General features: G+C 39.5%; 1 protein-coding gene across 6 annotated transcripts in view; it reads left to right on the top strand.

Moving 5' to 3' along the window:
• pcsk5 (proprotein convertase subtilisin/kexin type 5) overlaps window positions 1-15,675 on the top strand; it is a 92,758-nt gene that overhangs the window by 34,340 nt on the left and 42,743 nt on the right. For 4 of the 6 annotated variants that reach the window (XM_014468488.2, XM_023343115.1, XM_023343113.1 and 1 more), the window contains exons 7-12: window positions 9-181; window positions 1,987-2,199; window positions 3,951-4,051; window positions 7,632-7,735; window positions 11,210-11,327; window positions 14,607-14,798. In XM_014468488.2, the coding sequence (XP_014323974.1) occupies window positions 9-181; window positions 1,987-2,199; window positions 3,951-4,051; window positions 7,632-7,735; window positions 11,210-11,327; window positions 14,607-14,798 (901 nt within the window). The remainder of the gene's footprint in view (window positions 1-8; window positions 182-1,986; window positions 2,200-3,950; window positions 4,052-7,631; window positions 7,736-11,209; window positions 11,328-14,606; window positions 14,799-15,675) is intronic. The other 2 variants (XM_023343112.1, XM_023343114.1) reach the window with 1 other exon arrangement.

Raw genomic sequence — 15,675 nt, 5'->3', positions numbered from 1 at the left:
TACGCTAGGTGTCCGAATGCTGGACGGAGATGTAACAGACATGGTGGAGGCCAGGTCTCTGAGTCTCAACCCGCAGCATATTGATATTTACAGCGCCAGCTGGGGACCCGATGACGATGGGAAGACCGTGGACGGACCGGCGTCTCTGGCCAGGCAGGCCTTTGAGAACGGCATCCGCATGGTGAGCGCATTTGGATTCACATTTTACAAGCAGAAATATCCCATCATATATAAACATGTAAACCATTAACCAGCCAAAAACTGAACATGAGCATTTACATAGCTAGAAGTGATATAAACACATTTTTTTCCTACCGGTATTTTCCTGATCAGAGATATCTGTTGCCATTTTCTACCTACAGTCCTCCTCCTGACATTTCAGTGCAATGCTTCTTTATTAGCATATTTTCATTTGCATATTCATCGGCTGCTTTTCACACCAACAAAGTGGCGCTTATTGAGTCACAGGGCAGAGTGTCTGAGTCGAGTGGGAAGCTGCAGCAGAGGTCAATGGGGGTGAAGTGATTTAATGGCATGAACATAAGCCTGCACATTCACACTGTTTGCTTTAGTCAGCTCTCTATTAATGAAGAAGATGTTGTAGTAGCGAGGGAGAAGAGTTAATGGTGTTTATCTGAATGTAAGGTGTACTCTGTATTATTACTGGCTACAACCGAATGTCTGTGGACAAAAAGAAAACATGTAAAGGTGGAGGTTGTTTGGGATTTACAGACGACAGAGGTGAGGAAGACGGCTGTCCAGCTGTGGAAGCTGGGCAGGTGGATCTGTCCCACTGTCCCCGTACAGCTGGGTTAGTGAGGATGAGTGAAAGTGGCGTGCTTGTTAGTGTGACATGGACCTGAGAGACACCCTGAAGAGACGGTTTACTCAGAGCCGAGGTGTTAGCAGTATAACTGATGCCTGTGGTGAGAGTTACATCCTGTGATGTGCTGCTATATATATGATTTAATCAGATCTTAACTTGTCTGTGCCATGTTTATATAGCACTTAATCATTCTTCTGCCTCCTCTCCTTCACTATCCTCCATCCTTTTGTGTAATACCCCCTTTCCTTTGTTAACTGCTTATAAAAGTGCTCTCCATCACTTTCACCTGCCAGCCTTTAGTCCCGACTGATCCTCCTCTAACTCACAGAGGGGCTTCATGCGCTTATCGCTGTCTGACAGAAGCCTTCTCTTGAAAAACTCCATCCTACCTTTTATTACCATGTATTAGAGTTTGTGAGTCTGTGTGTTTAGTGTGTATAAGCAACTGGTGTGAATTTCAGTGCCAGTTTGTTTGTTGGATCTTTTTTTTTTCACCCACTCCTGGCTGATCTTGAGCGCTCCTGACAACCTCACTGTGTTAATTCAGACTATTAGTTTCCTTTTTAGTAAGTTTTGACTACATACACATATAGAATATGCTCATATATCTGGAAAAATTGGTAGAAAATAATTTTATATTTAACTGATTTCAGTATTTTTAGAGTTTGACAGGCGAGCAAATGTCTGAGTGAGGACATTTTTGAAACGTGTACATTCGTATCTATTTGATAGTGGACATTGTAGTGATCTCTGACATTTGCATATTTTACAGTGCACTTTAGACACCATAGATAAAAATGTTATACATGCACCAAATTACAGCTGTGGTTGTCATGGTTACAACTTCTGAAGACGACAGTGCCGTGCCTGACAGTAAATACACTGAGGATGATGATGAATGTGAGAGCTTTGACGAACCGGACTTTGGGACCAAATGTAGAAAATTGGAGGGCCAATGTCCTTCTGATTTCAGTGTTTATTTCGAGTAAAGTTTTACTGAATCTTACTACAGCTTGAACTGTAATCTGATAACAATTTATTGCTTATGACAGGGCTTCAACTGCACTTGTGAATTTGCTTCATTTTGTGATTTCACTCCGTTACCCGAGACATTAATCTAAAGATGAAATAAGTGGAGCAACTGCTTCTTTTTCTTTCAGGGAAGGAAGGGCCGTGGCTCTATATTTGTTTGGGCTTCAGGAAACGGTGGGCGCAGCAGAGACCACTGCTCCTGCGACGGCTACACCAACTCCATCTACACCATCTCCATTTCCAGCACGGCCGAGAGCGGACGAAAGCCCTGGTACCTGGAGGAATGCTCGTCCACCCTGACCACTACGTACAGCAGCGGCGAGAACTACGACCGAAAGATCGTGAGTATCACACTGGCTTTGTGTTTGTTGGGTATGTTTGGGATTTTTTAATTTGTGGAAACTGATCATCATAACTTCAAGATGTACATATTGAGTGTGTATCATCTGCAATCATTCCTTTCTGTTATCAAATTAAAAGAAAAAGCAGGAGAAGAGCTATTGTAGTTGTTCCCTGCATGTGTGCTCGACAGCCTAACGTCTGTCTGCAAGCACACCACATTCCTCGTTTCTTAACTCAGCCAGCTGGCTCCAGTTGGACATAAAGCCTCTTCTTCTTAAGAAGACATTTATTTTCTTCATTGTGAATGTGGTTAAAGCACTATGACTTTGTCTGACAGCTTTCAACCACATCACTGGGATGAACTAAGATGTCTGACCATGAAGAACTGGCTTGTTCAGCATCTTCTTGCTACATTCCTCACACTGACATTACACACACGCACACAGTTTCTGTAAAGCTTTTGAAAAGTAGAAGCTTGTGTGTCTTAACTTTTGGCCAATCCACAGCAGATGGTAAGGTCCAGTTTGTGTTCAGATAATCCCTCAATATTTCCAGTCCAAACAAGCTCCATTTGATGAGAGCTCAGACTGGAAATGATCCAAGTTATTCTTGGCCAACTGAATGTCAAGCTGTTTAACGTATGCGCAATCAAAGTAAATATTACGGCTCTTTAATAACTTTTCTTACATCATATTGCTTAACACAATGTGTCTCTTGTTTCTTTCATAATAAACTGACGTGAGTTTTTGTATGAAAGCTGGAATGTGTGTCTGAGTGATTTCAGGTGTGTTTAAATCTGGCTGATACTCATCTCTTTAGTCTGTCTCTTAGGCTGCGTTTACTCAGCAGGTAAATGTGACCCAAAACAGATGTTTCTATGGCAGTCTGGGCGGCCCAATTCCAATCTTTTCATACAAAAAAACCAAAAATAACTTTATTCAAGTCTATTCAATAAAACTTAATTCATCCCAAACGGAAATTAAGGTGCAGAGAGCAGCAGCAGTACATACAGAAACAGACATATGACCACATAAAACAACATAAAACTTAAAACTAAATTGGAAACGCAGCCAAAAGTTTTTAAGGTGTCAGAAGTCTAAACGGTCATGTCGAATTTTGTTCGACTTTTACATCATCGACGTGACATTTGCGTCATAACTCTTCACCAGAAGAAGTCAGACGGGGTAAATCCAGACATAAACAATGGCTAAAAAGTATAACAATTAAATTATGAAAGAAGTTTGTTAGTCACAGTTAAGCCACTTCTGGTCTGACTTCACGCCCAAACAGACTTTTCTACCGAAGTTGCAGTCAGTGCTCCACAAAAGGCCATTGTTATTAGCTATTATGTCTTCTTCTTAGCTTCTTTCGTGTTATGATCTTGCAACAATACTGTCATCCCTAAATAATTTTAATAGTGATCCATAAACGGCTCTATCCACTATTACTTCCTTAAACTGTGCCCTCCTATGACATCAACGTTCTTGCATGCAGGTCTTTTGGTGGTTGTGACACAGAAGTTTTATCTCAGTTGCATCATTCGGTAATATGAACGAAACAACAAGAAAAATTAGATTTCAGCAAAAAAATTGGAAATATGTTAAGACCTGCTGTGTGAACGTAACCTTTTTCACCCGTTCTACCTGTCATCACTGCCGTCTTCCTCCACAGTTCTGTCATTTATCCCCGTCTTAATTGTAGTCTGTGTTATATCCATCTTTTTGAGTCTCTCCTGCTCCCTCATCCTCAGATCACAACAGACCTGCGACACCGATGCACAGACAGTCACACCGGGACATCAGCCTCGGCTCCCATGGCAGCTGCCATCATTGCTCTGGCCCTGGAAGCAAAGTAAGATCCACTTAACCTCATCCTCTCATCCCTTTGTCCCGCCACTAACCTCTAATGCCCTGTTGTCCTCTTATCGCACCGATCTATAAGAGGAACACGTGAGACTTCACATTGTCAACAATACAAATACACTTCATCGCTTGGAGATGCAGGAGTCTTTGTTTTATCAGTGCACTGAATGTTGAAAAAAAGTCTAAAATTCTCCTTGATTTTCTCTCAACTCTGACCTTTTGGCCTTTGAAATCTTGAGCAGAGTTTTCAATTGTTTGCTTATGTTTTGAAGTGAGGAACGTTCTTGCAGTACTGAACCTAATTGCTGCTTTTCAGATCGTTTGTCATCATGCTCATTCAGTGATTATCTTCAGGGGCTTTATCAGGATTAAACTGACTATTGTGAAGCGGCATCCACGTTTAGCTACAGTGTGTGCAAACTGTAAGAAGACTTACTCGGGATTGTTCCCGACGGCGGTAAATTATGAATACATGCACTGGGATCCAGAGGCAGGTGGATGACTCATTAGCATTTTGATTGTTTGTTGCAGAAATTTAAACGATGAGCCGCTTTGCTTTATGCCTTTGCCTTTAACTCTGATCATTACCTCAACAGTCGATTAAAAAGAAAACTTCATTCTCACAAAACAAACACTTCAGTTCATCTATATAATCTGTTCTTTTTTTTAGATTTAGTTTTCAGATTTTATTAATCAAAGCGAGACCAAAACCTAGAAAAAATATTTATTAAAAGCAAGTCATTTTTTGATCTGTTTCAGTGTTTTGCCATAATCCCTTCTCGATCCTCCATGACCTTTCTCTTTTGCTCCATGCCATCAGGTTCTTCTTTTAAATCCGTTCTGGGTATCAATATTGTAATAAATTCATGAATTGGCAACAGTGCAGCGCAGGTGCAGAGACTGTGAATTAGGCCCATCATCACATGTTGAGCAGCTCGGATAACTGAGGTCACGTCGATTAACCTGGATAATCCGATCCAAATCCTCCCAACAGAAAATATTCTCGGTTTCCAGGCAGTGCCGGGATCGTAAGCCCGTTTTCTCAACAAGATTATCACACACGGTTTCTTCCCTGCTTGCTTTCTGCTTTTCTGTGGCTCCATCACAGCAACAATGCTCTTTGTTAGTCCTGTGAGGGAAACCGACTTCTTTCTGAACTGACTTTCACGCTGCTGGCTTGGTTGGGTTTTCATGCCAAACTCGCAAACCACCATGCTGCAAAAAATAATTTACTTTTTTTCAGATTTCTTCTATTTTTGCTTTTTTTTGGTCATACTTTGATGTTTCAGATCAGTAAACAAAAGTTTAATATTTTAAAAAAGGCAGTTTTCAAATGATAATTTATTTTAATGAGGGGAATAAGCTGTCCAACCAAAATGGCTGTGTGAAAATCCAACCTTTGAGTCCACAACTGCGACCAAGTCTTTGGGAAAACTGGACTGTTTATCGTCAATAGAACCTAAATCAAGACTAGACTTTGCCGATGAATATCCAAGAGATAAATTTGATGGTGTTGAGATCATGTTGCTGCATAATTTTTGGTTGAGAGGAGAATTCATGGTTGAAACAGTTACATCTGGTGCCTGAGGTCTTAAAGCAGAAGAGCAGGCCCAGATCATCACACTGCCACAACCATGTTTGACTATTGGTATGATTCTCTGATTCCTTCCTTTATGTAACATAAAAATGCTAAAGTGATCAGGAAACATGAAAAGGAAGGAATAATATGTCTGATAAACCTCACGCTGGAAAGGGAGTCTTCAAGAAGACAGAAGATGGATCAAACCTAAACTTGGTTTTCCTCTTTTTCTCTGTGGAAAAATAAATTCACCACGGTTTTACTGGTGTCCCTCTGTAAACAGACTATAGAGAGGTGAAAGTTTGAATGTCTATTTCTTTCTCTTTTCCTTTTTTCCTCAAAATTCCTTGTTTTCCAGCTTTATTTCCATCCATAATTGCAGTTCAGAGAAGAAGAGAGAAACGTATATTAGACTTCTTATTTGCTGCAGATTCCTGCTGTCTGTGAGCTCCTCCATTAATTAGTTTTGGCTTGTTTATGGGAAGGCGGTCATGGCCTAGATAGCAATGCCAAAGTCACTTTTAATTAATGACCATAAAACTTTAATGGAACCATAATTACGCAGTGGCAGCTTAGCCTATTAATATTGATCCGAACATTAATTATTCTGACTTCTTTCAGGACTTATCTGCGCTTCCACCCTTTATTTATTTTGCTCTTGACATTTTATTTCCAGCCAGTTGTCCTAGATGTTGAATATTCTCATGGATTTAATAAGAGTTGGCTCCTTGAGAGCACTGGTCAGAGATTGATTTATTCAGAGCGCTACTATGTTATGTGTTTTTTTTTAAGCATCGGTCTATTTTACTTTATAGAGATTTGATCCAGGTATTTTCATAGATGTTTGTTTTCATAGGAAACATCTACCTCTTTTTAACAAACCAGATTTTACCTTGGATTTTCCATGTATTGGATTGATTCTCAGCATTAAATTGCTAATCTTTCCCTTATGGAAGAATCCAAGGTTGATTGGTGTTTCTTTAGTTTCACAAAAAGCCCCAAATTGTCTGAATTTCACAGAATAACAAGCATATGTAAACACCTCTCTGGAAACATGTGCAGTAGCTAAATATGTGACGTTCAGACTCTGCACAGATGTTCAGGATTTTAAACATACCTGCTCTTATGTAAGCGATTTAGCAGGAAGTCGATTGCTATTCTTCGTCTCTCTCTCTCTCGTGTTGTATCAGAGAACATTGTTAGCTTCTAAAACCCAAACTATGGAGAACAAGCATAATATTTGACAGTTTCTTCAAGCGTTTTGGATTACTGAGAAGTCTGGAGGTCTCAGATGGTGAGGCAGTGACACGAGGGAGGGAGCAGAGCATCTGGCAAACATATGAGATCGAAGGGAATCCCATGAAACTTGGTGACCCACTTCTTCCTGTTTCTTTTGCCTTTAATCTCCTGTTTGGGCATCAAAGGACTTCAGACACATGGCTGCTATCTTGTAATAGCTCTCACGTGAGATCTAAAAAAGGAAAACTAAGGGATACATCAACAGGCAGCTCTTCATCTGTGCTCTCTGTAATTTGCTCTCTAATCTAATCTACCATACACAGTATATGACTCGTTTCTTTACCTTATGCTTTCATATTACAATCTCTTGTTCTTCTTTGTGATTTGTCTTTAAACTCTTTCATCTTGCATCTTTATGTTCCTCTTTCATCTAACTATCTGCCCTCTGCACTGTTGTCTAAATTTACTCTGATAACAAAGATAAGTCTGTGTATATTAATGATCATCCTGCCCTTCCAAGTCCTTTGGTTGATCTTCTTTTTACTCTAATCTGTTGACATTACAATGAATTATTCATCATGTTTTTCTGGTGGATAATTAACCCTGCATAAGGTTATTTATGTATTCATATTTAATGAATGCTTCTTAAAACACATATTTTGTCTTCTAATGATCTCTTTGTACTGCATTATATGTGACATTATGTATTATACTTTATGACTAAGCAGTGTTAATGCTTTTCCTACCTTAGTACTTTTCTAACATGGAGAGATGTTCAGCACATCATCGTGAAAACCTCAAGAGCTGGACATCTTAGCGCTCCTGACTGGAAGACCAATGCCGCTGGTTATAACGGTAAACATCCTTACAAACACAGACACAAGCAAAGTAAAATCACCAAATCAAAGGTGCTGCTCGGACTGCAAAATTGTTCAAAAAAATCTCCAAAAATCTTTAAGAAGGCTGATTGTGCTCAAATAAAGCGAGTTCAAGAACATTCCTACCAATCCAAGATGAGATCAATGAACGAGATTACTTTAGGAGCAAAATGTCATAAAGAAAGCCAAAAACAGATAACTAATAAAAATTGCCAATGTTGGTGTTAATGAGTCGACCATCAAGAGAACGGTGAACTCAAGTGTGGGCATGGCCGAGCTGCGAAATGAAGACTTCGATCCACCAGGAAGAAACCTGCTGTCTGCAGTTTGATAAAGGTCACATTGTCTGGCCAGTGGACAGCTGGAAAAATGTGTTGATGGATAAACAATAAAATGGAACATTTTAGTTGTAAGAATGGTTTGATTAAATGTATTTACTTATATAACTTTAGATGCACAACAAATGCAGCCTTAAGTACGGTGGCCGACAGGTGCAAATGCGCAGCAAAAGAGAAAACATGCAAACAAAAAAGAAGACACCCCCGAATGAAATGCAGCAAACAAAAAGAGAGACGCAAACACCCCCGAATGAAATGCAGCAAATAAAAAGAGAGACGCAAACACCCCCGAATGAAATGCAGCAAACAAAAAGAGAGACGCAAACACCCCCGAATGAAATGCAGCAAATAAAAAGAGAGACGCAAACACCCCCGAATGAAATGCAGCAAACAAAAAGTGTTGAAAACGGAAGTGCTCCAGACCACTAGGGGGAGTCAAAGAAAATAGTATTCATTTCTATGGGACCAGATGCAAGATTCAGAGAAAGAAATTTGAAAGAAAGTAAAGGTATCTCTCTGAATCTTGCATCTGGAAAGTGTGATTATTGTGAGAAGTCTGAAACAATAGAGCATGTTATTTTAGAGTGTTGTAAGTATGAAGAAGAGAGAAGATGCATGCTGAGAGAGTGTGTAGGTATTAAAGAAAGGTTTAATTTAATAGAATTTTTGAGGAGAGATTTCGGGAGTAGACATATTCAAATAATTATTCGGTATCTTAAAAAAACAAAGCTATTTCATAGGATATGAGTAGAGCAAGTTGGGTGTGAATGTGTAAAGAATATCAAAGAGGGGTATATAAAGTTATAAGCAAGTTGGATAATATAAGCAGGTGTGTATGTGTGGGGGTATGTTTAATCAGGAGTTAATGGAGGGAAAAGGTAGAAAGTGAAAGTTTATAGACCATCTCGAACCACACTCCATACTGGTAAGTGGCGGTAATGCTACTGTAAGTTTGTTGCCAACCGCCAATAAATACCAAGAAGAAGAAGAAGAAGAATCTTGCATCTGGTCCCATAGAAATGAATACTATTTTCTTTGACTCCCCCTAGTGGTCTGGAGCACTTCCGTTTTCAACACTTTTTATTTGCTGCATTTCATTCGGGGGTGTTTGCGTCTCTCTTTTTATTTGCTGCATTTCATTCGGGGGTGTTTGCGTCTCTCTTTTTATTTGCTGCATTTCATTCGGGGGTGTTTGCGTCTCTCTTTTTGTTTGCTGCATTTCATTCGGGGGTGTCTTCTTTTTTGTTTGCATGTTTTCTCTTTTGCTGCGCATTTGCACCTGTCGGCCACCGTACTTAAGGCATTTTACAGGAAAATACAAGACAAAAATTCAACTGTAAAAATTATATACATTCCAGTTTGATGCTGGTTTAATTTGGCTACAAAGGCCAATTGGGAAAAAGTCAACCTAATTAAAGGGGTGTATTATATAAATGTGACTTTTTTTGACCTTTAGATTGCGTTAAATGTTATTCCCTCTTTATAAACACATCTGGATTGTAGCCTTGATTCTTTCATGCATTTTTGAGAAATCCCTTAATCTCCTGTGGCAGCCATTCAGAGGTCCCTCCACGTTTTCTCTCTTAAAGAGACAGAAGCCCAATTTCATGACGTTGAATTGCAATGTCAAACTTCTCTTAAGTCGTGTTTGATATATACAGTATTTTTTTTAATAACAATTGAAGATATCATAGTTACTTGATTGTGCTATAAAAGGTACTATATGCCTGGAAAACATGTCATATTGCCCTTTTAAACCAGATGATTTCATTGAGTTTGACTTTCTATCATCCTATCTCCTGCGGAAGCATGTGGTGACAGTGGACAGTTTAATAGCAGTGAGAAAGCGGTTTGCTGTAAAGAACATAAGCACTGTCCCATATGTGTGATAGGGTGTGGGGTGGTGTTATAATTTGCACCTGTTTTGATTGTGTGAGGTAACTGCACCGCAGTTTTAGATGACTTTTAATCCATGATGCTATAAAATAAGTCTTGCACTAAAAACAATACCTAAAAGAAGATTGAGATTAGCAGAAAAATAAACCTGTGAGTTAGATTTAAAGATGCACTGAAAGGATGTAAAATAATGTTAATAAGTACATGCTATGAAACCTTTGGACATCTCAGAAAGGAAGATGTTTTCATCTTTCCCAGAACTGATTATCTGTAGCAAGATAAAATCAGCAGCAGTTTGCAACACCACATAAATGAAAAGATTCACAATCTTTTACTAGACAGTCATTTATTATCTCCCATCTTTTATCATGAATTTTACTGTCATTTTCTTTAATCACCTCATCAGTTTGGATACATAACTTATTTTTACCACAGATTTTCTTTAGTGAGATAAAAGGCCTTGAGCAATTTCTCCAAAGGTTCAGTTCTTGCTTGCTAAGTGGTGTGCCGCCAGCTGCCATCTGTCAGGGTCCATGTGGTGGGTGCTGTTTTGTAACTTTCAGTGCATGATTAACGCATACCTGAATGTGTGTGTGGGTGTGTGTGTGTGAGAGTGAGAGAGAGAGGGAGCGTATGAAAGTGTGTGTTGGAGAGAAACCAGGAGAGTGGGAACTAAGGGTCAGCCAGGCAGCAGACTTGCTGCCTGGAGACTTTCCAAGTGACAGAAGGGGGGGTAGATGTATGAAAGAATTTCACACTACATTATATGTAGCAATCAGTTGGGCAGTAGTTTGATTTTTTTTTTTTAAATATTAGTAATATTCTATGACTCATCTAATATTTAAATCGGAAAATCTGCAGGGAATCGGTTTAAGCAAAAACTTTCCATGTACATTTGTGTTATGTAATATACTGGAATAAAAAATAGCTGCACAACATATGGAATCACAGTCATCATCACTTTATTAATGTGCAGCATTTGGCTGGCGATATGCATTAATACATTAATGCACTGCATGCAAATAGCGTATTTGACCAGATATATGGATTTTACTGAAACCAATACTGACAAATACTAACGCTCAAAGAAAATGGAATGTGGGGGTAAAGAGAAAAGAGAAGAGAATGATTTCATTCTTGCAGTCACATGTTTTCCTTATGTTGTATGTTTGTCTGCATACAGATTAAAACCACTAAAACATTCCTTGTTTCTGCAGTCAGCCACCTGTACGGCTTTGGCCTTATGGATGCTGAGGCGATGGTGAAGGAGGCGGAGCAATGGAAGCACGTCCCCGCCCAACAAGTCTGCGTGGAGACCGCCGACAGACAAATCAGGTGCAGCATAATCACAATCAGATGGTGCACAGGCTATTAAATAAGGCAATAAACAGTGAGGAGAAAAGAGCATTAGTGAAGACTAACATTTTGACCGGCAGGTTTTCATAGTTTGTAAGCTGTTTACAATTTTCACTAGAAATCACTGGATTATTTTAATGTTGGTTTTAATAGCTTTTCTTCGTTAATAAATTAAATCATCATTTTACAACAACTTTTTGTATTTACTCATTTAATTTGGACTTAAAAGGCCAGATGAGCTGCAGGTTTAGTGTACTTTTATCAAATGTTCCACATTTGTGTGTGTTGCAACTTTTATCCATCAGTGGATCAATTATTCAGGATGCACAATATATTGGCATTGCTATCGTTATCGACTGATTATTTTCATAATAATAATTACTAACGTTTATTTAGTGTGTGTGTTTTAGGAGGGAAGGGGATTGGCCTTGTGATAGTGATGTCAGCAGTACGGTAGATTTTTCATGATGTTGAAAGGGTAGGGAAAATGTAAGTAATGTTGGTAGATATTGGTTATCAGCTGCATCAGCATCAGTATCTGCCCAGATTTTAATATCTGTGCATCCCTATCAAATATGGTTGCTGTGTAAATGGGAACTGGTTTGTGCCTCGCTCAGGAACCTCTTTCTCTGTCTGCTCCATTCTTTCTCTCTCAGCTGTAAAGTCTTTTCTCATTTTTTCTGTCTCCAGTGTTTTGCACCGGCATGTGTTTTAGAGTACGGTTGTGCAAGCTGTACCTTGATAGGGGCCAAGCATTAGTTCTGGCAGGGTGGTTCTCACATAAGACCTTTACTATGCACACACACTCTTACTCAGAGAGAGCCAGGACTTCACAGCTTGTTATTCTTGATGCAGCTGGAAGCCTGAGCGCTGTGCTGTATTAGGCTGGCTGAACTCAGGGCCCTGGACTGGTTTGCTTTCAGCTGAAGCCTCCACGGACAGAAAATGCAGCGTTATCTGTGTCATTTTGTCTGTCCTGCTTCACTGCACAAGTCTCTTCATATAGGCCCTATGTAAAGTCGGACTCACGTCAAATCCAGTGATCTTCAAGCCTTTTACAGTCTTGTAATATATGTGGGCTAAAGCGTGAAATGAATAAAGCAACCCTGTCATTTAAGCTTTCTTGTTCCTTCTGTTTTGTGAATTGACACTTGGAGGTTCTTTAATTGTTGTTGGAGAAAACTGGATCTCTATCCAGCAAGAGGTATGCAATTAGAAAATAAAAACCTAATTTATCTGTGACGTAGAACTAAAACGAAGGAAAAACCTCTTATGATTCTGTCTCAATTAAAAACTGGAACATTTCATATGAATCCAAAAGTTTGGAAATCTGTTAATTCATGTCTAATATCAACTATATTTTGTACATCGGTATTTTTATTTTGAAAGTAGAGTGTCTATGTGACTTGTAGTCGTGGTTCTAGCAGAAATGTTGACAGTCAGGGCAGACATCAGCTCAATGCCGTGTTCCTTCACACCATCTGACCGGACCTTCCCCTCTTCTTTAGTGTTGCTGCTCTGCAGCTGATCCTCTGCACTCTGCTTGGAGTATGCGCCAGAAAAACAAAACAAAACAAAAAGAAATCATTTTTGTGCAATCAAGCTGGTAGTAATCAGCTGTGCATCTGCTGTGCTCTGTCCCATGCGTACGACTCAGTTATCTGAGCTGTGTCATGGAGAGGCCAGAGCTGTTCTATCGGCTCCATACTCCCCAGACAGGCGTCCAAAGCGACTGCTGCTCATTCAGAGTAGTCTGTTCCAGATAATGTTTGCTGTTTTTCTGTGTTTTTATGTTTAAATTGTTATTGACTCCTTCAGTAGGACAGGTCAGGCTTGTAGTGGCTAGAGCTAAAGTGGAAAAAAGTTATACCAGTTTTTTATGTTTTGCTTAAATTTTCATTTTAAATTGATAAATCACTTATTCAAAACTGATTTTATAACTTTTGCTCCTTTAAGCAGCTTTTTAACATCCACTATACGTTTAAACTGGATTTTTCAATTAACAAGCCAATCAATATTAGTATTGATAATTGATGTCAGTGAGTTTTTAATATGTTTAATATCAGTTATTCTTTGAACGTGTTGGCATGTCGTGCCTCTTTTTCCAAGTAATCAGAGACCAACTGCATATTACCTCAGAGGGATTATTGGTTAGAAGATAAATATCCATGCTGGATCGGTTTGTCGGTAAACATGTCATCACTGTGATTGTTAGGCGAGACGAGAAGGAATTTGATTAAATCATCTCTAAGACAAGATGGGAGGACACACGTCAGTGACAACACAAATCATGGTAATTTGTTTCACTCTGATGAACCTCCTGATATTTTATCGATCTGGTGCTTCGAATTCTTACACAGTTGTGGCATAAAAATACCCTGAGCTGGCAGGAAGATATGCGTTGTTTTTTTTACTGGCTCTCTCCGTGGTTTTGGTGTTGTGTTGCTGTGGTGTTAGATCATACTGCAAATGTTATTCAAGTGGCCATTAAATGTTTGTGTTGGCTGTTCTGAGGTGGTTGTGCCGCTGAGCAGTGCATCGCAGATTCAGCAAATATTTCTCTTTATCTTATCACATACAGCTTTTTAGCAGGATGGACATTTAGAAATGGGAAACTTTGGGCACTGTTCAGTTTAAATGAAGTGTTATTGATTGCTGCAATGACAGCAAAACTTGATGGTTGTAATCGTAGGTCCTCGGGTAGATCTAGGTGGAAGAATGGAAACTTGTCATGAAAATTTATGGTTACTAAGAGAATTTCATGCCTAAAAAAAGGGTAATATTTTGAAACAAAAGAGTAGCAATAGGCTCATGAATTTGAGAGTGGAAAAATTTACTGGCCGTACGAAAGCCTCACTCTACAGTGGAAATGAAGAGGAGGACTTTGATGTGGAGGAAGTGACCATCTAGGATGCTGATGAATCCCAAGAAGAAGTCAATTTATAGAAAATAAAGAAACTTGAGAAGTGAGAAGTGTGAAGGGAAGATGCTTTTTTGATTTAAATGATTATAATGAGGGATTAGGGTAGATTTTTGTCATTCTTAAAAACCAATTAGTGAAAAGGTATTTACTTAAGGAAGTCCTGGATTTGCAGCAGTCCATCCAACTAAACAAGCATTTGACATAGAACCCAAAAGGTTCCTCATTGTTTGTGTTCACTGATCCAGTTTTCCCTTCAGTCGTTGAATTTAAAGCATCATTTATACCCGTGGATGTGTTGCTAATGTTGACCTACTAATTCCCTCCTTCCTGTCCAGCAGAACCATCCGTCCGGAGCACTTGGTGCGCTCCGTGTACAAGGCGACTGGATGTTCGGACAATCCCAACCTCAAAGTGATCTACCTGGAGCATGTGGTTGTACGCATAACAATCACGCACCCTCGTCGTGGGGATCTGTCGATCAACCTGACCTCTCCGTCGGGGACCAAGTCGCAGCTGCTCGCCAACAGGTACAGAACAGAAAAAGCCGTGGATGGTCAGCTGTGTTCATTTTTAAAGATGTTGTCAAACCTGGTTGTATTGTTGAGGCCAGCTGTCATTATTGATGACAGAATTTGTAACATTTCCTAGATGAATTGGGCATTTGGGCATCTTGTGAAATAGAAAAGAAACTCTCTTATTTCAGCTGCAATTTTTCAAAAATGTAAATGCTTGTTGAGGACTCGATACTTTAATGTGGATGTCTGACAATGAAACAGATTCAGGTTTTGTAGGCCATCTTCCTCACATTCAGCTTTTCTGCTCTGCCTACACGTTTTTTTCTGATTTCCCCTCCACGTCACAGAGCTACTTGTTTTTAAACATCGTTGCAGATAATTTGCCAGCATGTTGAGGGTTGTTTTCCATTTAGAAGACACATTTATGCACACGCTATAACTTCCTGGCTTGCATCTAGATATGCTGCTTCAGTATTTCCACATAAACTTCTTTCCTCAAGATGCCATCTATTTTGTGAAGTGCACCAGTCCCTCCCACAGCGCATCACCCAAACAACATGACGCTGCTACCCTCATACTTCTCATTCTGGATGGGGTTGTCAGGCTTGCAGCCTTCCCTCTTCTTCATAAGGCAAAACATTAAAATTTGCTTTAATCAGAAAATAAGGACAACATAAAAATCCAGACTACAGTTTGCATATTTCAGCAGATGTTGATAAGGAACTTGTTTTACTGTAGCGCCATCTTCCATCTTCATCCAGCGTCTTCACAAGGCCTTTTGCTTTTGTTTTAGGGTTGAACCAAGCATTTCAGCCCAAAACACATTCCTATCTGGGACATTGAACCTGTCTGCTTACTGTGTGGTTTAATGGCACAGACATTTCCATGC

The sequence above is a fragment of the Xiphophorus maculatus genome, chromosome 12 (genome assembly GCF_002775205.1).
Source record: "Xiphophorus maculatus strain JP 163 A chromosome 12, X_maculatus-5.0-male, whole genome shotgun sequence".
NCBI classification, from domain to species: domain Eukaryota; kingdom Metazoa; phylum Chordata; class Actinopteri; order Cyprinodontiformes; family Poeciliidae; genus Xiphophorus; species Xiphophorus maculatus.
This window is presented reverse-complemented; position numbering and strand designations above follow the sequence as displayed.